This window comes from Thalassophryne amazonica, chromosome 19 (assembly GCF_902500255.1).
Source record: "Thalassophryne amazonica chromosome 19, fThaAma1.1, whole genome shotgun sequence".
Classification (NCBI taxonomy): Eukaryota; Metazoa; Chordata; class Actinopteri; order Batrachoidiformes; family Batrachoididae; genus Thalassophryne; species Thalassophryne amazonica.
This window is the reverse complement of record NC_047121.1, coordinates 52,552,519-52,577,453: the sequence shown is the minus strand read 5'-3', so window position 1 is coordinate 52,577,453 and position 24,935 is coordinate 52,552,519. Positions and strand designations below refer to the sequence as shown.

The following is a 24,935-nucleotide window of genomic DNA, read 5'->3' as shown; positions in this document are numbered from 1 at the left end:
GCTTTCAAAGAGAAAAACATGTTCAACAGGTGCTGGCTTCATCCTTAAATAGGGGACACCTGATTCACACCTGTTTGTTCCACAAAATTGATGAACTCACTGACTGAATGCCACACTACTATTATTGTGAACACCCCCTTTTCTACTTTTTTTTACTAATAGCCCAATTTCATAGCCTTAAGAGTGTGCATATCATGAATGCTTGGTCTTGTTGGATTTGTGAGAATCTACTGAATCTACTGGTACCTTGTTTCCCATGTAACAATAAGAAATATACTCAAAACCTGGATTAATCTTTTTAGTCACATACCACTATTATTATTCTGAACACTACTGTAAGATACGAGTTATTAGGTACGTGTGATTTTGCACATGTGCATAAGATTCTGACTGGTTGTTTTGAGGTTTTCTGAAATGACTTGATAAGGAAGTGACTGTTGTTTTGTATTATTTTGTAACTTGGGATGGGGTTCAATAACTTTTACTTCTCCTCACTCCATTTTGAGCATTGTCTGATTTAAGTTCAGATTTAAGTTAGTTTTGTAACAGTTTTGTCCGATCTGCACTTGGCACTTACTCGAAATAAAAGCAATAACTAACCAACTAAATAGTTCTTATACTTAAAATTATTAATAACGAACTTGTGATTTTTCACTATATAAGTCACAGGATCTCCAAAACTAGTAATAAAAATACACACACACAACCTGTACTCTGGAAAACATGCTGTATATGTGGTCTCACACTGGAGGAGATCAGCAGAATGCATATTTTGGCATAAAAACTCAAGACTGCATGTCTGACATTTATTAGATGGTGTTAAGATAAATTATGCTCATCTACTGCTCAGAGAGGTGGGCTTGTGACCAGTGGGTCCTTGGTTCAATTCGCCCCCGTCAGAAAGGATACGCAGTAAGGTTCCATTGACTAAAGTCCTTAATCCCTAAATTGCTTTTGGAGGAACCAGAGTTGAACCAATGGTTCCCAGCCCAGGTCCTCAGGGACTTCTGAACCTACACATTTTTCATCTCCCCAACTCTGTCAGAGGCTGACAAAACATTAGCTATGACTTTTTCCAAGCCCCTACCTCCAGTCCAAGGACACGCCCACATTCCACCCGGCTGCGGCAGATGGATATTTACTTTCGAGAGGTGGGGATGGAGTGAGTGTCTGCTTGGGTGGTTGCCATCCAGGATCCAAGACCATTCTGTATTGTGGTGACGGCAGCGACACACAGCACCTGTGCATGCTCCCAGACTTGAAGACCAAAGGTCAAATATATGTTTTAATGACAAAATGCTTTGTTGTTGATGTGTATGTGTGTTGTTTATGTTTATCTTGTCGTGATTTTTTTTTTTTTTATTTGCCCCTTTCTCACCTTGCAGACAGAACGTGGGGAATGGGTGCAGTTCCAGGCTGACCTGCAAGTGGCGGTGGCAGTGGCAGACCGTTTGAGGGCTGAGGCTGAAGAAGAGCTGGCAGTGCTCCGTGCGGCGCACGAGAACGTGGTGCGGGAACTGTCAGCTGCGCAGCAGAGACTGAAGGAGGCTGACCTTCAGCTCGTCTCACTGCAAGGAGAGCTGAAGGTCAGCAGACAGAGACTGCCCGCACTCAGCCAACACAAAACCCATGCCCAGGATCCAGAGTGGTCCAACAGAGAACCAACCAATACCTGTGAGGTCAAAGACGGGACGCCGAGGGGTCAGAAGACAGGGACGCACAGGCCAGTGCCAAACAGGACGGAGAGTCAGAGTCCAAGGATGAAGGATGGAGTTAAAGAGGAGGCCAGGACAGACGGTGAAGGTTTGGGTAAACACTACCTGAGAAATGGGACCAATGGTGATGGGAGGGGAGATGAGGTGCCGTCCAGTGAGACACAGAGGAAGTCAGCCACAGAGAGGTCAAGGTAAAAGTGCTCAGAGACATTACATGGTTCCATACAGGTGCTTACTTAATGTCATCAATCTGTCATGCTGCTCATCTGGTTGGAATGGGAAAAAAATGGTTTTATGAGGCCGTTCCCCCAAAGCGCTTCTGCTTGAACATCTGTCAGAGATTCTAGACAGATAACATCATCAGCAAAGCACAAATTGATGGATTAACCTTTGGACGGATGGCGATCCACTTGGTTTTTCCATTAACATCTCACAGTTTTTTTAAACCCTCGCGTCTTCACTCTTGTTCTCTTGCGTAAATTCCCAGGAAAACATTCGGCAGCACGTTTCTCAGAGTTTATTGTGTGGGTGCCACTTTAGAGTGTTCAGACAGTCAAATACTTCAAAAATAAATGGCTTTTCTGTCATTTGCTCCTGGAGAAACATCACCATGTTTGGTCAGGACTGAGACTGTGGTTTCTGTTGATTCTTCTAGTGTCACTTGAGGACTGTGAAACCATGACTTATAGCTGGAACTGAGTAGAACAGCTGTGTGGGACTAAATGTAATTGGAAACAATTGGCTCAGCTTCTCAGGCTCGTCTTCATGTTGTAATGTTGCAGAAGCCTGTCCAGGTTGCCCGTGTCCTCAGACTTTTCCACCATACAGAATGGAACGTTCCAGTCCAACAAGACTGGAACAGCTGTGTCTTCAAACAAGGTGAGAACTTTATGAAACTGTATTCAACAAGGACATTCATGGAAGTTTATAAGTTAGCAATTTTGTCCACAATTTCTGCCCCAGATTCCAAAAATGAGGAAATCGGGCAAAATTCATGTTTCATATTGTTGCAACTACACAAGAGTCTCATGACATGCATGTTTGTGTGCATGCTTCGCACAGTGCTACTCGTACAGTCCATGCGGTACTCCCACGGTGACAACCTCACTTTTCGACAAAGTTGTCAACACTGTCTTCTTCCTTTGGAGAATGCGACATGCTTTTCATAGGATTTATTCTATGGATTTGTGTTGCAGAGGACAGTCAGGGACAATCACACACATCCCCGTCACTACGTGTTGTACCCGCATGTCCACCATCACCTACCTGTGTATGATATCTATGTGGAACGGTGCGTAGCACTCACGGAGCTGTACGCTATAATATATTCAGTTATTATTATTACTATCCATTCAATATTTTTCTTGTTTGTGTTTTCTGTTCTGGATCTTGAACATTTTTAACTTCTATGAATTATTGAAAAATTTGGTTAGACCCCTTAGACTGTCTGGAACGGGGCTTTAAAAAATGTTCAGACACTTTATTGAGGAAATATTTCATCATTTTCATCTTAAAAACATCCCAGAGGTAATTAAAATATAATAATAATGGTTTTTTTTGTGGCTAAATTTGACTCCAGGAATTTTGTTTGTTTTCAAGAATTTTGGACAACTCAGAGGACGAAGAAACAGCGACCGACAAGATAGCGGGTCGAGCACGGACACAGGTACGTGTGCTGTGCACACTTATGGTGTGCACGTGGTTTGGATTTTCTGTCGCTTTGGTTTCACACCTGTTTCCAGGAAAAGCAGATGTGCTTTTTGCAGTTGATGAAATGCTACACTGATGCCGTGCACTGTAAAAAAGAAACACGTCCTCAAACTGCATCAAAATGTATTTGGACTTTAGGTCACAAATAATTACAGCAGATATTATAGTTTGTTTTCTACCATAATCCACTGCCGTCCTTCATAGTACTTGACTTTTGTGGATTTCTGTGCATGTGGTATTTGTAACTGTATGAAACAAAAATAGATATGCTACACATTAGTTTTCATCTCCATTTTTCATGGTTTGAATTTAAAGATTTATGACGTCTGTGCAATAATCAGGCTGTTCAGCATTGCATAATCAGCATTGCCAGACAGATGGATTATCTTGGCAATGCTGAAGCGCTCACTAACATCAGTTCTTAAGCAATTTGTGAAAAGGTTTTAAGAGAAATCAGCATTTTGTGTGTATTCACCCTATTGAGGTTTCAAATCTCACACAAATCTCAAAATATCAGCAATGGCTGCACAGTGAGATTTCAACAACACTGAGAACTGTGGCAAGACGCTCTGATGATGCCAGTGAACTTTAGTGAAACCCCCTTTAGCAAGTTTTCAGGGTCTCCTACATGAAGTCTCTTGTAAATGTTATGAAAGGTATAAAAAGTTACATTTTGGTCGCATAATGTTAATTTGCAATTGACGTCATGTGGTTTCTCCATGTTGTTTTGATTGCAGCGCCTCTCTGGCATGAAAGGGATTATGGGATATTTTGTTTTGGAGCTTTTACTTCAGTGAAAAATTGGAGCAAAAACAAAAGTGTTGCATTTATAGATTTACATTTTGTTGAGTACAGTATGTTAATTCATGCAGCTCAAGTTTGCATGTGTCTGCAGGAGGCTTGTGCTGAAAGTAACGTTTGTTTCATGTCTCTCACTGTCTGTCTTTGTGAAATCAGTTTTGATGAACACAACCTACCAAATCCAGCGATTCACACAGGGAGTGCAAATCTACACATGCAGAATGAATACAAAAATACACGCAGGATCCTGAACCACAAATCTGACTGCAGTAGATTGAAATGGACTTTGGGCAGAAAATAGTCTGTTACATATATTTGAAAAAACAAAACATTACAGCAGGAGTGTTTTGAACATTAAAATTGTAAGTGTAATATAATTTAAATGGTAAATGGACTGCATTTATATAGCACTTTTCCATCTACATCAGACGCTCAAAGCGCTTTACAATAATGCCTCACATTCACCACGATGTGAGGCTGCTGTCATACAAGGTGCTCACTACACACCGGGAGCAACTAGGGGATTAAGGGCTTTGCCCAAGGGCCCTTAGTGATTTTCCAGTCAGGCTGGGATTTGAACTGACTTTTAAACATGTGCATGAATCCAATTTCATATTATACTTTCAGATGTAACAAGTTGAAGCTGCCTAAAACAACCAGTAAGGGGTGCTAAAAGTCTTCATCTTCACACAACCAGTAGGGGGCAGTAGATGTCCATATCAAATTTTGTAGTGTCAAATTTGAATGTTTTATGGACATAAATTGTCCGTGTGAAAACCGTGTGTAATCCATATTGTGGTTATGGTGGAAGGCCTTGGCCTCTCGGTGAGAATCAGAAAGTGGGCGGAGCTGCACGGCGTCTGTAAATAACACGGTCACATTTTTGCTCAACATGTTGGCTTGTTTTCACAGGAAAACAAGAAGAGTCTCTGAACAGGTACAACACCGCCCTCAGTGAACTGCCTCAAACTAAGTGAGTGGACACACACACACACACATTATTCTCACTGATCTGAAGTGACTCGATTCTCGTTGTGGATGTAAAATATTAAAAGCACCATTCCAGCCTTTCTGTATGTTTCAGACTAATATGTACCGCAGGCATACATGTTACATTCCTGACACACGTTTAGATGGAATGCTGGATTAAATCCATTTTTTCCTGCCTTCAGACTGACTTTTGTAACTGTTCATTTTGGCTTCATATTTAACTGCACTGGAATTAATGACACTGCGACGTCAAACTCAGAAGGAAAAAAATTCTTTACGTAACTGATTGAATTGTCATTTCTGTTTATCCATAAACTAAATGCAAGATTGTCTTTTTTTTTAATGAATTTATACGTCTACGAAGCATTTAGCTGTTCTTGTCCATTCGGATGCTGCGTCCTGTTTTTGTCAGGTCACAGGACGGCTTCAATCTGCTGTTGCGTCGTCATGGGGGATCAAAAAGAAACTCGCTGCTCCGTTGGTGCCAGAGCCGAACCCACGGCTACCAGGTAATCCTGGGTCAGTTAGTCTTCATGTGTTTGGTGGTTTTTGCCTATTTTGTCTGCCGTACTCAAAACAAAAACAAACCAGTTTCTATAAAATGTGTTATCACTGTTTTAAGAGGAATCCTGGGAAACAGTCGTAATCTTCAGTAAGTTACTTAGTAAGTGTCATCAAGCCAACGAGAGCTGTGTCACAAACAGCAGCTTGGCAGAACTGCGATGGGCTACACATATAGTGCATGATGGGAAAAGGACAGTGGAGGAGCTGTTAAGTGGGAAAAATTTGTTGGACAAAAATATAAGAGGTCTATTAGAAAAGTATCCCACCTTATTATTTTTTTCAAAAACCATATGGATTTGAATCACGTGTGATTACATCAGACATGCTTGAACCCTCGTGGGCATGCGAGAGTTTTTTCACGCCTGTCAGTTACGTCATTCGCCTGTGGGCAGTCTTTGAGTGAGGAGTGGCCCACCCTCTCATCGATTTTTTCATTGTTTAGGAATGGCTCAGAGACTGCTGCTTTGTTTGATAAAATTTTTTTCAAAAACTGTAAGGCACAACTGAGTGGACACCATTCGATAAATTCAGCTGGTTTTCGGTAAAAATTTTAACGGCTGATGAGAGATTTTGGTCTAGTAGTGTCGCTTTAAGGACGGCCCACGGCGCCTGACGGCGATCTGCGCTTCGAAGCGGCAGCGTCTCGCCGTTTCAAGTTGAAAACTTCCACATTTCAGGCTCTGTTGACCCAGTAAGTCGTCAGAGAACAGAGAACTTTCAGAAGAAGTCGGCATGAGGAGTTTATTCGGACATTACATTGTTAACGGACATTTTGTAATGAAAGAACGTGCGGGCAGAGTCGCATGTCGGGCCGGACCCAACCGCGGGGGGTCGCGACAGGAAAAACACCTCCGTTGGAAACCTTAACGGGCAAGTTGGAACATGCCCAAGCTGTTAAACAATTTCTCAGTTACTCACTTGTTGAAAGCCATCAAAAGCCACCTGAATTTTACAAATGGTTTTCAACACGGAGGTGTTTTTCCTGTCGCGGCGCACACAGATTTGCCGAGTCGTCACGGAAACGACTCGGCGAATTTGCATGCACGTCTTTCATTAAAAAATGTCCTTCAACAGTGGAATGTCCGCATAAAGTCCTCATGCCGGCCTCTTCTGAATCTTCTCTGTTCTCTCACGACGTCCTGGGTGAATTAAGCCTTAAATTAGGATGTTTTCAGGTCGAAACAGGCCGACGACGGCGCCTGGAAGCGCTGCACGACGTCCCGCTCCGTGGGAAGTCCTTACACCGACAGAAACACCCCCTAATCTCTCATCAGCCGTTAAACTTTTCACCGAAAACCAGCTTAATTTCTCGAATAGTGTCCACTCGGATATTCTTCACAGGTCCAGAAAAAATTTTGATAAAGCAACGCGCGCCGTCTCGAGCAGCGTGTGAAACAAAGGAATTCAGCCGAGAGGGCGGGACCACATCTCACTCAAGCCCTGCCCACAGGGAAATGACGTCACCGACACGCGTGAAAAAACTCACGCATGCGCACGAGGGTTCAAGCATGATTGGTGTAATTGCACGTCATTCAAATCCATATAGTTAAAAAAAAAAATAAAAGGGTCGGTTTATTGTCTAATAGACCTCGTACATCTTTTGTAAAATCCCAGCTCAGCAGCTCTTTGGTAATGGAATTACAATAACAGCAAAATCTGGTCATATTTTATTTTACCATTAAAAATTTGCTGTAACCACAATTCTGTTGAAGTCCCCCCCAATGAGGGGCCAGCGGTCACAGGTACGGCAGTCAGTGGAGGGTGTGTCCAGTTCGCTGTACCTTCATGAAGTGGCTACTATAATAATAATAATAATAATAATAATAATAATAATAACCTTTACTTACTTTACAAGAAAAGGGAAATCCAGGGTTGGTAATACAATTTATTTCTGTTGGACACTGTTTTTATCTGTTACGTTTTATCGGTTTTGACTGAAAATAAAAAGATCTTAGAAATGCGAGGCTGTGTAGACTTACTAATTTGCCATGTTTTTGATGGACGCCATCACGCTGCCATGATAGCTCCAGGAAACATGACCAGACGGTTTCAGAACAACTTTAATATTCCCAGAAAGCAGCTTGATTTTCATATTTCACATTTTTGTAACATCTTGATATTTGGGTTTTATACAGAATTTTAAAATTGAAAATTCTGACATGCAAAATGTTACAGTTTGACCATTTTAAAAAAAAAACTGTTTGTTCGTTTTTGTCGTCCCTCTTCCCGTAGAATATTGACATTACTAACTTCAGCAGCAGCTGGGCTGATGGTCTTGCATTCTGTGCCGTCTATCACACCTACCTCCCCTCGCACATCCCTTATTGCACACTCAGTCCAGAGAACAAGGTAGGAACTGTTCCTTGTTCCCAGCACAGGTTCCAGTAGAGACCTCCAAATGGCTCATAGTGTTTAACTTAACCATTGTTCTCGTTTTAGCGGGAGAATCTTAGTTTAGCCTTCAAAACAGGGGAGACTGTTGGGATTGTACAATCCTTGGTAAGCCTTCATGGTTAACAAACGCTAAATTAAATGACTTCACAGTAGATCTTAATGTCAAACCTCACAGTGGCTGATGTGGTTTAGGTTAATATTTCACATTTGGTTCTTCAACAGACTGTAGAAGAGATGCTGAGAGCAGGAGGACCTGACTGGCAAAGAGTCCTGAGCTACGTAGAGAACATCTACCGCCACTTTGAGATGTGACTGCTGGAGGTACAAACAGATCATCCCACAGTGCTTCCATCAAGACTGATCCGAGGAAAAGCTCTGAAGTGGATCTTCACAGTGACTGAAAACCCCCCAAAAACCAGGTGTTACGGCTAGTGAGAATGTGATTACGCTCGTGATTTTACACCGTAAAGATGTCAATTGAGGGATTTTGGACAACAAATGCAATGTTCTGATCATGTCTTCGGATACTTAGAGATTAGTTGTTGCAGATGAAGAATCAAACAGTTGCATGTTGTAGTGTTTTGGGTAAAGGTTATCCCCTGTCTGATATCAGAGGATGTGTAGGTAACCTCTTTGAAGAAGCTAACGTATGTACAGGTTGAGTTAGTGTTAAAGTCTGCGCACTGGTACTTCTTCATATCACAGTGTTGAGCGCAGATCTCAAACTCTACCTGCTTTTATCTGCTGTCATCTTCGTCTGCTTTTTACACCGCGGCGGGCAGAGCTAACCGAAAAGCTAGCTTTGATAACTGCTAATCCGCTAACTGAAAAGTTAACTTGCAGTAATGCTAAACTAATAAACTGGTTTAAAAAAATCAATTTCATTCACTATCAAACATCACTTTACTAGTTTAACAACCACAAATACGGTGACGGTATTCAGTCAGACCGTTATTAGATCCACTGATTGCTGTCCCTGCCCGAAAAGTGAGATGGGAAGCACAGCTAATGCTAATTCTGGATAATGCAACAGAAAGAGCTGCACAAGTTTTTTCATCACAAATGTAAGATCACTGGCCAACAAATTGGAACAGCTGGAACTTACCATATCTGTGAAGAAAAACATACTGGACTGCTGCTGCGCTAAGATTAGTAACTGTGGCTAAGCTCAGTGATGCTGGGAGAGGCTAACAGGCTAGCACTGGGATGCGCAGCTAACTGCTACAGCAGGAAAGTACTCTGGTAAGCACAGAGAATGACTTTATAGAGGGTTTTCATGTGACGTATCAGTCACGTCACTTTGTGTCCCGCGGCCATTCTGGATTACGACGCGGTGGCCGCTGTGATATGCTACGTGCATTTGCCGAACAACTGCACAAGCTTCAACGTCGACGGTGTGAAGAAGCCTCACGGCACCGTGGCGCTGAGAGAGATCCGCCGCTAACAGAAATCCACTGTTACCAGAATTTATCTTATTTTATTCGGCAATTAAGTTATATAAGAATACATAAAAATACCGCTGAGGATAACACAAGAACGCTTCCAATACAGATGCTTATTTACATTGTGGTCCTCGAGCACCGAGCTGCTGATCCGCAAGCTGCCCTTCTAGCGCCTGGTGAGAGAAATCGCTCAGGACCTCAAGACCACCTCCGCTTTCAGAGCTCCGCTGTGATGCTCTGCAGGAGGCCGGCGAGGCTGACCTGGTCGGCAGCTTCCTAGTTCACAATATCGCAGTGTGACACTGTTGGCCAGTTCGTTACATCACCACTAAATTCACTATCTGGTACAAGATACGGATCCACTGAACCAACTGCTACACATCTATCATGATAATTAGCTTTATCTTGAGGATTTAAAGCATCATAATAACCATACAATCTCTCCATTTTTCTATGACGCGCCAGCCTCCTTGTAATCTAGAATGGAGACGGCACCTGTCCTGCAGCAAATCGGTCACGTGATTGAAAACCCTCTATACTATACGAGGGTAGGCTGAAAAGTTCTAAGGCTCCCCATGAAGGAGTAATGCATTAACTGCATTATAGTGAGCCTTAGAACTTTTCAGCCTACCCTCGTCCATACAATAAATAAATGCTTCGCAAACCCATGAATAGTAATAAAATAGCATGATTTGTTAGAGCGGTCAGCTGGCCGCTAGAAGCAAGTTAGAGACAATAAAAAACCAGCTGATTTCAACAGAACAGGATACAGACAGTGTGTTTTCACCGAGTGGCCAGTCACGGAAGCACAAATTCTCGCCTTCGGATTGGCCACTTTACCACGTCACGTGGGCACCGACCTCGAGAATACATACCAAAAACTAAATACTGCATAAACGTTAGCAATAAAATAAGATGATTTTGGGGTTTACAAACTTTCTTGACCATTAAACTTCATTCCATTAGCGCACTTAAAATTAGCAGAACTAAATTTAAATAGGTCTGCTAATGGTTTGCAAAGTTAGCTGAAAAGCTAATATGGTGTCACAGACTGGACGGTCCCCCTAAAAAATCACCCCGCCTTCACTGTGCATGCGTCATTTCTGAGCGTCAGCAGCGATTCAACGATTATATCACCTCATTTCTGCTTCAAACTGCCTCCACTCATCATCTTTCTCAGCGACAGATATCTGAAGCTTTTGTACAACAATCATTTCCACATAAATAATTATTACACAAAATGATTTCACCACTTTTAGAAATGCATTTTTTGCTTTGCTGGATTTTTCATTTAATCTGGTTCTTTGTAGCACTCTGTAAATATACACTTTGTTTGAACAATGATACTTTCTAGAACTGCTGTTATGTCAGAATGTAGACGTACAGACATGACAGAGCTCATGCAGCAGTTTTTAAATATAAACTTCCATAAAATTCCTGTGAGGGAATCTCAGAGTGATCAGTCTCAGTGGTTTTTAGGATACAAATGCAAACAAAGCTTCATACATTATGTCACATTTCACCGGGTTAAACCTGTATCCATACACATTAAGAAGATATATAAAACCAAACAGTTGGTGTTGTCAAAGTCCTCTGTGCCAAATATCCGATGAAGACACATATTTGTAAAATAAAACATGTTTATATAATGCAGCTTGTGTCAAAAACTGTGATGCCAAAGAAATAAAATGTTGATATAAAATTAAGAATAGTGTCCACTTTTCTTACAGTATGCGTTATTTGCAAATTTTACGTACATTTAACAGTTGCAAAGTTGCACTGTAATGAAAATGTTGAAGGGAACTCGGCCATAAGTTTGTGGGCTTGTTTGAAGTGAAAGACTTGACTTTACTGCCACCTGCTGGTGAAGAAAAGGCGGCACATATCATGACTGTCATGTTTCATCCTTAAGGTCAATGTTCATTTGTTTGTGTGGCTATTTTCATCACTAATTGTGCAGTTCTGTTTTGGAGACACTGGTTCTTTGATATGTTGCACGTCTTTACCTTTACAGGCATCCTGGGAAGTCCGCGAGCCAGCCGACAGGTTTTGTGGACTTTGAGGAGCACTGCATCAGTGTCTCATGGCATCATGGGGTCGATTTATTGATTGTATTTTGCTGACATCCATGTACCAAAGTATGAATACACAATTGGGGACAGCACAACATCGCCTTGAGACTTATTCCCTTTGTGGTTCCTAATTCCATAGTGGCTACCATGGGAATATGGAGTACCGGCCCTTTGGGCCCCCCGTTGGGCTTCAGACCAGAGGATCCTCGGTTCAAATCCAAGCCTGACCAGAATATCACTGAGGGCCCTTGGGCAAGGTCCTTAATCCCCCGTGTTGCTCCCGGTGTGTAGTGAGTGTTTTGCATGGCAGCACCCTGACATCGGTGTGTGTCCTGTAAAACACTTTGACCTTCTCATGCAGATAGAAAACCTCTATATAAATGCAGTCCATTTACCACGATCTAGTTCTGACTGCTTCTTCAGACTCTAACTGCTGTTTACAGCCAAGTATGAAGCAGCACTTCCAAGTCTGAGACCATAGTACTCTGCCAGAACGCTGCAAATTGGCCCCTTGGGTCTGAAGTGAAGTTCTACCCTGAGTGAAGGAATTCAAGTATCCTGCCCGTAATTGAGGGGGGACATGGATTAGGAGAATTGTAGCAGCATCAGCAGTAACGTAGGCGATGCACTGTGCTGGTTTGGTGAAGAAAGCTGAACCAGCAGGCAAAACTTTCATTTTAAAAGTCTGTTTTATGTTTCATGGCTCAACTGTGGTCATGAACTTTGGATAGTAACCAACAGAATGAGATGGACAAGGCCCACTGTTTCAGACATCATGAGGAGATCAGAATAGATCTGCTGCTCTGGTGCAGGAAAAGTAATTAGTTAAGGTGGTTCTAGGCTCAAGTTGCCACTATCTTTAGGTGATCTGGGCACCTCAGACTGGGAGGAGACCCTGAGGTAGGTCAGGTCAGGAGCATTGCCACATCCACCACACTACAGAACCACCTTAACTCCTGGACAGCAACCATCTAGGCAGACAACCATTCCAGCCCTACCTCTGGGATAGACCCCGATCATTCTTAGCGCCTGGGATTATACAACCCCTGGCAAAAATTATGGAATCACCAGCCTCAGAGGATGTTCATTCAGTTGTTTAATTTTGTAGAAAAAAAGCAGATCACAGACATGACACAAAACTAAAGTCATTTCAAATGGCAACTTTCTGGCTTTAAGAAACACTATAAGAAATCAAGAAAAAAAGATTGTGGCAGTCAGTAACTGTTACTTTTTTAGACCAAGCAGAGGAAAAAAAATATGGAATCACTCAATTCTGAGGAAAAAATTATGGAATCACCCTGTAAATTTTCATCCCCCAAATTAACACCTGCATCAAATCAGATCTGCTCATTGACATTGACCCTATGCCATGACATTGACCCTATGTGTCTTTTTGCAAGGAATGTTTTTGCTCTATGGCAAGATGCATTATCATCTTGAAAAATGATTTCATCATCCCCAAACATCCTTTCAATTGTCCAAAATATCAACATAAACTTGTGCATTTATTGATGATGTAATGACAGCCATCTCCCCAGTGCCTTTACCTGACATGCAGCCCCATATCATCAATGACTGTGGAAATTTACATGTTCTCTTCAGGCAGTCATCTTTATAAATCTCATTGGAACGGCACCAAACAAAAGTTCCAGCATCATCACCTTGCCCAATGCATTTTCGAGATTCATCACTGAATATGACTTTCATCCAGTCATCCACAGTCCATGATTGCTTTTCCTTAGCCCATTGTAACCTTGTTTTTTTCTGTTTAGGTGTTAATGATGGCTTGCGTTTAGTTTTTCTGTATGTAAATCCCATTTCCTTTAGGCGGTTTCTTACAGTTTGGTCACAGACGTTGACTCCAGTTTCCTCCCATTCGTTCCTCATTTGTTTTGTTGTACATTTTTCGATTTTTGAGACATATTGCTTTTTCTGTCTTGACGCTTTGATGTCTTCCTTGGTCTACCAGTATGTTTGCCTTTAACAACCTTCCCATGTTGTTTGTATTTGGTCCAGAGTTTAGACACAGCTGACTGTGAACAACCAACATCTTTTGCAACATTGCGTGATGATTTACTCTCTTTTAAGAGTTTGATAATCCTCTCCTTTGTTTCAATTGACATCTCTCGTGTTGGAGCCATGATTCATGTCAGTCCACTTGGTGCAACAGCTCTCCAAGGTGTGATCACTCCTTTTTAGATGCAGACTAACGAGCAGATCTGATATGATGCAGGTGTTAGTTTTGGGGATGAAAATTTACAGGGTGATTCCATAATTTTTTCCTCAGAATTGAGTGATTCCATATTTTTTTCCTCTGCTTGGTCTAAAAAAGTAACCGTTACTGACTGCCACAATCTTTTTTTCTTGATTTCTTATAGTGTTTCTTAAAGCCAGAAAGTTGCCATTTGAAATGACTTTAGTTTTGTGTCATGTCTGTGATCTGCTTTTTTTCTACAAATTTAAACAACTGAATGAACATCCTCCGAGGCCGGTGATTCCATAATTTTTGCCAGGGGTTGTATATCCTGTCGGTACTGGGAATACCTAGTATTGTTGTTCCAGTAAGAACTTCAAGAAGTTGGCTGCAGAGATGTCTGGGTTGTCTTCACCAGCTTCCTCTGCAGCTTTGCCCCAAATAAGTAAATGAAAAATGGATGAACAGAGTCATTTGCATAGTGAGAAGCTTTTTAGAACTACTGAGATTAACAATGACAAGATCTTTGATTATTTTAAATTAGATAAAGTGCTAAAATGGTATAAAATAGTGGAACCACACGCATCCAAAACGGGACCGGAACTAGAACTGATCCTTGTGGGACACCAAATGTGAAATAGATTAAACACAAAACAGTTTTGTTGAATAGATAAGTAAAACAAACAAAAAAACAAGCAGGTCTAGGAAAACAAGCCATCTTTCAAATCAATCTACAACACAAATTGTAGTTGGTTTCGTGTCAAACATTACATGAAGGTTTGCATTCCATTAGACCCTGGAGACATATTTGTGTCTCAGTATAGATTCAGTGTCGTGTGTCACTGTATTGTTTACCAAGCGTGAGAACTGTCTGAATAGACAGATGAGACGCATCCCTGTGGGCAAAGTGTGTGCAGCCCCTTCTCTTTGTGCGGAATGAATAACACACGAGTGTGTGACCAAGTGACCCCGAGGGACGTTGGGACAGTAGATGTGGTTTGGTCACAGGTACGTGTTAGTTGAGGCTGCTGCTGTTCATTTTTGGTCCAAACTGAGAGAAGAGCAAGCAGCAGAGTCATGGATGGGATGTGGACCCTGCTGGTGTCTGTGGGAGTCCTGTGTTCTGCTGAGCTGGCTGACACTCAGAAACCATCCAGGTAACTTGGGGTTTGTTATCAATGAAACTGTGTCACTGAAGGATTTGCTAAAGGTGTCGTGTACTGTGGTTTGCATGAAACTGGATGAGTGTTGCATGGAATTATATATATTTTTGGTTGTGTTATTTGATAAATAACGTTTATATCTTGCTAAAGAGGAAAGCTTAAAGCTACAGTATGTATGATTTAGGGGTGTTTGTTAGCAGAAATGGGTTATAGCATTCATAACCATTCATTAGTCTTTAATTACGTGCAACAAGGAATCAATGTGTTTTTATAAAATTAGAATGTGTCCTTCATATCTACGTGGGTGTGGGTCCCCTCATGAAGGCTGCGTGTTCAGGTGCCCAAAGGGAACATAACTGTCTTTCTCATTGTTCCCCTACACACTTTCTACCGGGTGCTCGCGCAGGTGAACACGTTTGAGAACTCTCAATTTTTTAAGACGTAGGATCAGACATGTTGCTTATCACAAGAGAAGGTCAAGGAGTGTGAAGCTAAAGTAGTGAAAATGTGAAGCCAAACAAAATTAGGACTGGGGATGACACAATGCAGTCTACAGCCTCACCACAAGATGACACTAAATCTTGCATATTGTAGCTTTACGTTACAATGATGTTATCAGATTTTGGGCCCAAGTCTTCACCCGGTGGGTGCAAAGCAGCGTTGGGCGCAGTGCAAGTCTCACTGCTAGCTGCGAGCTAATGCTTGTGATTTTCACACCCCGCCAGCATACAAGTGTAAGTGCTGAGTGTACTTGCTCATCTGTACGCCTGCGGGTGCAGACAGGCTCAATGTTGGTGCATTGTGAGGTGGCAGAAAGCACAATATTCAAATATGTCTTAAAAAAAAAAATCTGCTGTGCACTTTGATGCTCTACGCACAGAAACATTTCTTTGCCAGAAAACCTCTGGCTTGAATCTACCATCTAAATAGATTCCAGCGCACGCCGCTCTTCAGGAGCAGCCCCACTGTGTATACTGAGTAGTAATGGATTGAAAATAATTTGTTCTGTGGCAAAAAATTGTCTAATCGGTCAGTATCTGGTGGATTTGGGGCTGTGATGGAATGAGTGGACAACCACCAAATGCAAGTGTGCGGCACTGAACAGAAGACAAACAAGCTAATGAACAAGTACAGGACAAAACGGTAAACAAATGAAGCTTTCTGTCTGATGTCCATTCAAAGTTTTGAGTACGGACAAAAATTCCCAATGGACTCGCCGGACATCAGCTAACAAAGAACCCATTTAACAAATGAGAAAAGAACTTGTACAGGACAAAAACGTACATGAAATATATCAAAATTTCATATCTATTCTTCATACGTTTCCTCAATTCCTAACAGTGAATTAGACTTTAGGGCCCTGTCCCACTGGGGAGAGGATCAATTGCGCATGAATTGAGTATACAAATTAGGGGCGTTTGTTGTCGTCCACAACAAAAATGGCCAAAAATGACAAATGTCCCAGTATGAATTACGGATATATTAATAATATATAGCAAATATATGATGAACAATCACGGTTACATAACACATGTAGTGAGGAAACTGATCCGACACATTGAGATTATCACGGCAGTATTACAGGTGTATTATGAATGCATCGTGCATGTGTTGCATGTGCACGGCATCTGAATTGCGGTCATAAAATAAGTGCACTCACTCCTTCCGGCATCACTATTCACACCAACAATACAGCCTCTGTAAGTTGATCACAGAGTTAATGTTCATTTTGTAATGCGAGGTTTAACTGTTCATGAGTTTGGGGAGCGGGAGGGGGGACGCCGCTTGGGGTGTGAGATGGTGTTTTTTTTTTTTTTTTTGAGAGTGTCACAGAAAACAGACTTCAGCGTGAGTTGTCTAAACAGCAACTCTTCCTTTTGTTGCTGTTAAACAAAAGTCCTGGATTGCAGCAGCTACGTCTTTGTGGATCTAAACAGCCGGACCGGCACTGACTGGCAGGTATGTCTCTTTCTGCCACATATAGTACTTTGGGTTTACGTGACGTGTTTGTTATGCATTCACAGATTGTCCGCAAATCAGCTGCAAAGCAGATGTAACAAAAATGCTTTATTCCTGGCCAATTTGTATGCATTCGCTACAACATATTTTAGTTTGTGATGTGGACATGATATATATCCATTTTACACACTGTCCCGGTCCGCTGTCAAGCCGCAAATCCCAGTCAGTTGCAGATATCAGTGGTTAACGGCAGATATACAGCACATAGAGTGAGTATGTATTGTGTATGAATTGAGTATATATGGAGTATGTAAGGCAGATGTCATCCGCATTCAGATTGTTGAACGGCTCAAAAATCCTGGCTGTGGCTGTGCCTCTACGGGTGATCACGGGCATGTTCAGATGACGGCCGACTCATACAGGCATGTTACACGGATATTGCGGATGTTTGGCGAATATGGGCCAATTTTGTGCGCAATCCATACGCAAATCTTCCTAAACGCCAGTGGGACAGGGCCCTTAAACTGAAACACAAACGGCGATCTCATTGGCTTTTGTGACATTATGTGTTCGAGACCATTCTTAAACTGAATCGGTATCATCATAAGTACTTCTTTTGTGCAGGAAACTGTCTTCTCATTTTTTTTTGTTCTTCCTGGTGGTTTGTCACCTGTTAGGGTGTTCTTCCTGATCTCAAGTCCAGAAGTGTTGCATGCTGGGAAAAGCACTCTGCTGGCTGTTACGATCCTCACTGACACCCCTGTGAGGTTGAAGGCTGAAGTGACCAACGGCAAAATCAAAGTGGAGCAGGAACAAGACTTCCAAGGAGGTGAAACTGACATTATGAAAGCGTTTAAGGGTGATGTCACATCTGCCTTTTTGTTAAATTGAATATATTTCTCCTATTTCTCCGTTCTTCAGGTTCTACTGACCTCCTCACGCTCCCTCCTGTGAGTATTATTTATTGCTTTAGCTCATAGAAAAATACTGCAGTGATGGAATGAAACCGTTCTATCAGTTGATTAACAAATTAGTCAAACTACAGAAACAAAAGGGGCGATTCAGATCAGGTTGGAGAACATGTCTCAGTGATGCTGCTGCATTTGCCACCTCAAAGACCTGCTCTGGGGATTGCCTGGCAAAAATCCATGAGGGAGTGTGGTACATCCTTATTGGTTGACCTGAAGGAGTATGTCCTGTGTTGCCTGTCTGTTTCTCCTGTTTGCTTTGTCCTATGAAGAAGAAGTAAATCCTTTACAGTTCCTGAGGCCCATTGGTTTGGGGTTTATCCCTGGATACAGCAGTATGAAGCAGATGACAGTCTACTCCTCCCCATGGGTGGGATGCCAGTTCATCAGAGGTTACTTCTGCCAAGGCTGATACCCATTTGCATGTTGGGGGGGTGGGGGGCAACGATGACAGTGTGGCTGAAGTGTCTTGTCCAAGCATGACTTGGAATCAAGCACAGGTCTACAGTGCTAGCTGCTCTACGTGACTGACCTGTCGTAACATATCTGCCACAGTCAGGTGTTACAGTAGGTGGCCACGTTGGTCTCATCCAGTTCTCAGCAATGAGGCATTTATCAGATGGATCATGTTCATGAAAGAGTGCCAATGTGGTCATACAGTATACTGCAGCTGGCACTCTTTCTGAGTATTTTTCAGAGCAGGTAAAAGTCAGACTAACAGTATATAGACCTGTTTACAATTAACTGATCATGCTGTCTGTTTGTGTGCTTGCACGAGATGCTTCATCAGTCTTGAGGATCTGAAGCACAGTGAGAACAGATAAACAGAGGTTTCAGGAAAACAACACCAAAACTACAAAACATGAAACATCTTTAGGGATGAGGCCCAGACGTCAGTACCACAGTGGAGACTGACATTTTGGCAGCATCTGAATGTCTGAACCTCAGTTAAATCCTGCAGTGGCTTGATTTCAGATTGGTTGCAGGTGAGCAGACACAGCAGCTGCTGAGGATCAGATGGGCAGGCCGTAGGAGGGAACACAGGGTCCCCGTCCAGCAACGCAGAGACAGACTTACACAAACATGACACACCAAGAAGAGAAACTAACAAGGCACACAAGGAAAGGGGAAGGTAAAGCCTGAACTCTAACGGGTATCACTGTGGCCATTAAAAGATCGGCTCATTATTGTCATTTTGGCCCCGACCTCCATACACCTGTCATTTGGCTACACCCCCCCCCCCCCCCCCCACACACACACACACACATATTGTAGTGTAGTTTTACACATTGGTACAATCTATGCCCAAGATCACCTGGATCAAGACATGGATCTAGAATGATAAAGGTTTCTTTTACATTGAGCCATTGACAACATATTGGCCGCTGTTTTCTGGAGATATGACTTATGATGAGCCACTGTAGCTCAAGTTACCATCAATATTGCTGGATTTGGATCAGGATTCTACCTAATCAGTCCACCACTGTGTATGAAAAGATCTGGATCAACTTATTAATCTGCATCCAGTTGGCAGAAATATGTCTCTTTACCAGGACAACTACACCACAGCAACCCATGTGGATGATGTTATGAAGTGAGCCTCTGTCATCTCTGCTTGCTCTTTGTCTTCCTTTGTGTTTGGTATAAATGTTAATAGTGGCACCCATCCTATCAAAATTTGCACAGATGGCGAGCATTTTCTTCATACTGAGTGTGGTGTTAGAGTCCGTCCACGCTGTCACATAATGTTGACAGGTCTCACATGGACAGTTTTTAATGCTGCCACCTACAGGTTATATAAAGTCCTAGATTTGTTTTTGTTTTTTTGTTTGTTTGTTTTTTTTGGTTGCCATGTGATGGATACAACTCAGATCACATTCAGCTTCTTAACTGTTAAAATTCAAATTAAGATGACTTAATTAAGTGTGTTTAATAAAATGATGTCTGTGCTTTGTCCAGATTTCTGGAGGTTCTATAGATCAGGGTTCCTCCTTTAACTTGACAGTGAGTGGCTACCAGGGAGATGAGCTTATTTTCACCAACACCTCCTCCCTCATCTTCAACCTCAGGAGCATCTCTACCTTCATCCAAACCGACAGATCAAATTACAGACCCGGAGACACGGTCAAACTCAGAGTTGTCTGTGTTCAGTTGGATAATCGACCTTACAGCGGCAGCGTGGACGTCTCTGTAACGGTACGTCTCACTCAGCTGAAGGCATTGTTGCCTACAAAGTCAGTGGTAGTGAGAAGTTTGACTGATGTTCCTTTATTTCGTGCAGGATCCCAGTGGAAGTACTGTCGATATCCAGCCCAGGAAAAATTCAGGAATCGTGCTGTCAGACTTCCACTTATCCCAGACTGCTTCCCTTGGACAGTGGATGATCACAGCCACTGTGAATGTACGCATCAATCATTGAAATGCATTTTTATTTGGTTCCATGCTGCAGTGCTGATTTATATACTGCTGTTTAAATTTTGGGGTGTAACAGTGTAGCCAGCTCATAACACTGTTTGAAAGTCTCATAACTGTACAATTAGACAGCAAGCACCAATACCTTAAATCAGGGGTGGCCAAGTTCGGTCCTCGAGAGCCATATTTCTGACACTCTTAGTTGTCTCCCTGCTCCAACACACCTGAATCCAACGAAAGGCTCATTAAAAGTCTGCTAACGAGTCTGCCTTAAATCCTTGGACCTTCATTCTCCTCTAAAGGTATCAGAATCACTGAGGACCTCTTTCTGGGGACCTCATGACTCGCACGAGTTTTTCCTAAACGTCTCTCATTGTCAGACATCATGGATTCAGAGACAGAAATGTCGCTGCTGGAAAAAAGGAATCTCTTGACAGGTTTTGACACTATCAGGAAGTCTTGAAAAGCCTGGATCTTAGTATTGATACACAGCAGTAGATGACTGAGATACTCCAACTCCTCACTCAACTTCTCAATTGCTAAAATTAGTCCAGCAGTTAAGGCATAGAATCCTGCACTTTTTTACAAAAGCACCAAACTTTGTCCAGGGACTCTTTAGGTTATATTAAGTCATGTCAAAGCGGGAGACATTTGATTTTAGCCCTGTATCCTGCTTTTTTTTAAAAGGGTGTTTGCATGGTTATAATACAGTGTATATTTTGCTATTCATATGACAGTATGATCATATGGTTATTATGTAGGGGCCAGTGATCAAGATTGGACATTGTTAAGCTGTAGAGAATGGCTACTGCAACTAGTGCAAAGCTATACTGAGCTTATGTGATCATGTATCGTCCGTCGTGCGGCGTCATACGTCGTCGTACATCCTTATACATTAGCAGGGTTGTATGTTTCAAAATGGAAAGAGGTACAGGACTCGTTTCAGGCCTGTAGGGATCTTTAACAGGCCTCTACCTCTGAGACATAAAATTAGGTCACTGTGATCTTCCTAGCATGAAAGCTGTAGAGAGTAGTTCATTAAAAATAGTCATTAAACATTTGTGCATATCTAGGAAGTTTGCCAACCAGGTATTTACAATGTTTTCAGTTAGAAAATATGGTGATAATCGTCTTAATACCAATAACATAAAATAATAATGATAACAACAACAATAATAATAATGGTTATGGCCATAAAAACAAAATTGATTTCTTGTAATTAATAAAAAAGCATTTCTTTCCGTTCAAACACTGTTGTTATTTTAGAGTGTAAATACGTATGTTAGAGTGCATGAGTAGCATCTTTCCTTTGCCCTATGCTCGCAAACAGCTATATTGCATAGGTATATTGATATTCACAATGAGTTAGACAATATTTAGTCACTTTCCCTAGATTAACGCTTTTTCTAAGAGTGTAAGCACACTGAAGTACATTCAAAGCATCCCTACTTAGCCTTAATACATTTTTCATAACCTTCAAGTTTATATTATGAACTTAAAAAGACATTTGGATAAGAGTTTGTCATGAATTATATGCTGTAGAAGGCTGAAAATGGTTATTCTCTTAAACCCAAGTTTTTAGAGTGTAGACGTTTATGGATTCAATGTCTCCCGATCTTATATACTTCAGGACACTATAAAGTACCTCTGATAAAGTTTTGGCGCTTTTGTATAAAAGTGCATGATTCCCCTAAAATTTGTCCCTTAGCCGCCGGACTAAATCAGGTCATCTGTTGATTCCACAAAGTCGAAGTCAGGAAACCTTTCCTCTCCTGACAAAGGCATCCAAGTTGTTCCTTGAACCCATGATTTGATCCAAAACTCAGGCCATGTACACACTGAGCAGAGTGTAGGAACCAGAAAACATTCCTGATGAGCAGAATGCACTGAAAAGTCAGACACGCTTCCTGATCTGCACAGTAGTCACAGTGTACAGCGTGATGTCCAGCAACTTGTTGGAGATCCCACAAATTCTCAGGAGGTTCCACTAAGCAGCCCACTCAACTGCCAGCAATCATTTGTTTTCATTTGTATTTATTCTGAGTGTTTTGTTTTAATGAATGGACATGATGTTGTAATCCCCTTCAGCTTGATTTTGCAGATTGTTGCATTGCTGTGACGACAGGCCAAGTTGAGGAGTTGGACCCAACGTGCTCACAATAGATTGCTACACCCCTAGACTGATATACAGTAGTGTTCAGAATAATAGTAGTGCTATGTGACTAAAAAGATTAATCCAGGTTTTGAGTATATTTCTTATTGTTACATGGGAAACAAGGTACCAGTAGATTCAGTAGATTCTCACAAATCCAACAAGACCAAGCATTCATGATATGCACACTCTTAAGGCTATGAAATTGGACTATTAGTAAAGTCATTCAGCCAGTGAGTTCGTCAATTTTGTTACACAAAATTGAATGCTTGGTCTTGTTGGATTTGTGAGAATCTACTGAATCTATTGGTACCTTGTTTCCCATGTAACAATAAGAAATATACTCAAACCTGGATTAATCTTTTTAGTCATATAGCACTACTATTATTCTGAACACTACTGTATGTGTGTGTGTGTTTGTGTGTATAATTTATTTATATTAACAATGCAAGTTGTAGAATTACAGAAAAGTGTCATTTCTGTTCTTTGCTCTTTGTTTCAGGGTTTTACTGATGAGAAAACATTCACTGTGGATTATTATGGTAACAGAGCTCAATATTTATTGCAATATAGATTTTTATTTATGTTTGTGATTAGATTTCTTTCATACAGTAACACAGAAGAACACATTCTTCATATAATTTCTGTGTATATCAGTTCAACAGTAAAGTTGTCATTAACATTAAACACAGATGAAGCAACACATCAGCAGCACAGCGCCCTCATTCAGGGCAAAGAAATTCTTTGACAATGTGACAAAAATCCATATGATGTAGGAATGTTGGTTTCATGTCATTTTAAGTTGGCTGTCTTGTGAAAAACTGCAACCAAACCAAACTCCATCAGGAATAAAGATCTAATCCCTTTTTTCTATCATTTAGGTCATAACAATTTATTTTGTTTGGCACCACTATAATTTTGTTTCTTGGTATTTAAGTAAAGAATTTATTATCTTACATCACCAGTATGAAGAAAATTCATCTTGTCTGGAGGCAGTTTAGGATTTTGACCCAGGTGGGTTAAAATTCAGCAACAAGACACCAAGACATACTTGGTTGACGCACATGGCTCTTCTGACACCTCAGATGACAAACTTGGCTCATGTTAACTTCATGGAGCTGAAGAAACATGATAAACGGACAACTGCAACTGAAAGTAACGAAAAATAAAAAATAAAACAAAATTGAATGGCCCAGCCAGTAAACACGGCAGACCAGAGATCCCATTGGGAAGAACTCAGGATAAAATCTGGATATATTTCACATGAAGGTTTTGGCGGCTACCTGCTGGACACAGGGACAGAGCCAGGATTTTTTAAAGTGGCGGCGGGGAGTGTGTGGGGGGGTGGATTTACAAACGAGTAAGGCACAACTGGGGGAGTGGGTCTAAAAATTCAAAAATTTAAATTTTTGAATTTTTAGATGCAATTTCCTGCATTTTGGCACATATTTTACCACACCACAATCAATCAACATTTATTTATAGAGCACTTTACAGCAGCTGGACAGTGTCCAAAGTGCTTCACAGTAAAAACACAGATTAACAAAACTAAAAAGACACCAAGAGAAAAGATATTTGTAACCTGATTTTTATTCATTTGAACTTGTTTTGTATAATCTTGAATATGATGCTGTGATGTTATGATGTCAAGTAACAGAACATTTGAAATGTCTGTGGCTAAAAAAGTGAACCTTTGCTACACCTTCCTGAATCGTGGTTTGGTATCTAACTGAGACACATTTATCTTAAGTTGGAAAAACAACTCCGTTATATCCTGGTGTTACTGGACGATAGTTTTCCTAGTTGGAAGTCTGAATTTTCATAGTTTTCAAAACCTTGACATTGATATAGACATTGAGTCTATATCATTTTTAAGACTTCACAGAGTGAACACACCTTATTTGGAACCCCACCCACCCAAAAAATAAACACTTTACCAGCAATGAAATTACCTGTAATTTTGTGATACACCACAGAAGAGAAAGAACTTTGTACCAACTACATTTCAACACAGTCAATTTTGTTAAAAATTAAAGGGGCTACATCTTTAACCTGAACATTCAATTTACATTTGATTTATGAAAATGGCACATTGAAAATGATTTTGCATGCTTGAACCCAGTTATGATCTGTGTCCTACTGGGAATCCTTTTCCAAACGATTCCTTTTGCTCAAGTACAAGTTTTCCTAGTCATTATCAGGAGTTAATGTGACGTACTGTAGTTTGTGATTAGTCTTCTCAGATGTTTTCCTGGTTGCTGTCACAGAACCACCTCCCTTTGAAGTTCTGGTCAATGTGACTCCACGGGTTCTAGTTGGAGATCAGGTCTCTGGAACCGTCAGAGCTCTGTGAGTGCTCCGACTTTACTTTATTACATGTCCATCATGTCACACTTGGA

General features: G+C 41.3%; 2 protein-coding genes across 3 annotated transcripts in view; both read left to right on the top strand.

Annotated features, from left to right (window-relative positions):
• si:ch211-195o20.7 (cytospin-A) overlaps window positions 1-9,688 on the top strand; it is a 48,030-nt gene extending 38,342 nt beyond the window's left edge. For both annotated transcript variants that reach the window (XM_034159522.1, XM_034159521.1), the window contains exons 5-12: window positions 1,386-1,906; window positions 2,498-2,594; window positions 3,315-3,381; window positions 5,139-5,199; window positions 5,629-5,725; window positions 8,013-8,129; window positions 8,220-8,279; window positions 8,397-9,688. In XM_034159522.1, coding sequence (XP_034015413.1) covers window positions 1,386-1,906; window positions 2,498-2,594; window positions 3,315-3,381; window positions 5,139-5,199; window positions 5,629-5,725; window positions 8,013-8,129; window positions 8,220-8,279; window positions 8,397-8,486 — 1,110 coding nt within the window. In that variant the 3' untranslated portion in view covers window positions 8,487-9,688. The remainder of the gene's footprint in view (window positions 1-1,385; window positions 1,907-2,497; window positions 2,595-3,314; window positions 3,382-5,138; window positions 5,200-5,628; window positions 5,726-8,012; window positions 8,130-8,219; window positions 8,280-8,396) is intronic.
• Window positions 9,689-14,959: 5,271 nt separating this feature from the next.
• The window catches only part of cd109 (CD109 molecule), a 57,028-nt gene continuing 47,052 nt past the window's right edge, over window positions 14,960-24,935 (top strand). Inside the window, exons 1-7 of the mRNA XM_034195114.1 lie at window positions 14,960-15,039; window positions 17,682-17,833; window positions 17,926-17,954; window positions 19,932-20,168; window positions 20,254-20,373; window positions 23,039-23,078; window positions 24,804-24,885. Of these exons, the coding sequence (XP_034051005.1) occupies window positions 14,960-15,039; window positions 17,682-17,833; window positions 17,926-17,954; window positions 19,932-20,168; window positions 20,254-20,373; window positions 23,039-23,078; window positions 24,804-24,885 (740 nt within the window). The remainder of the gene's footprint in view (window positions 15,040-17,681; window positions 17,834-17,925; window positions 17,955-19,931; window positions 20,169-20,253; window positions 20,374-23,038; window positions 23,079-24,803; window positions 24,886-24,935) is intronic.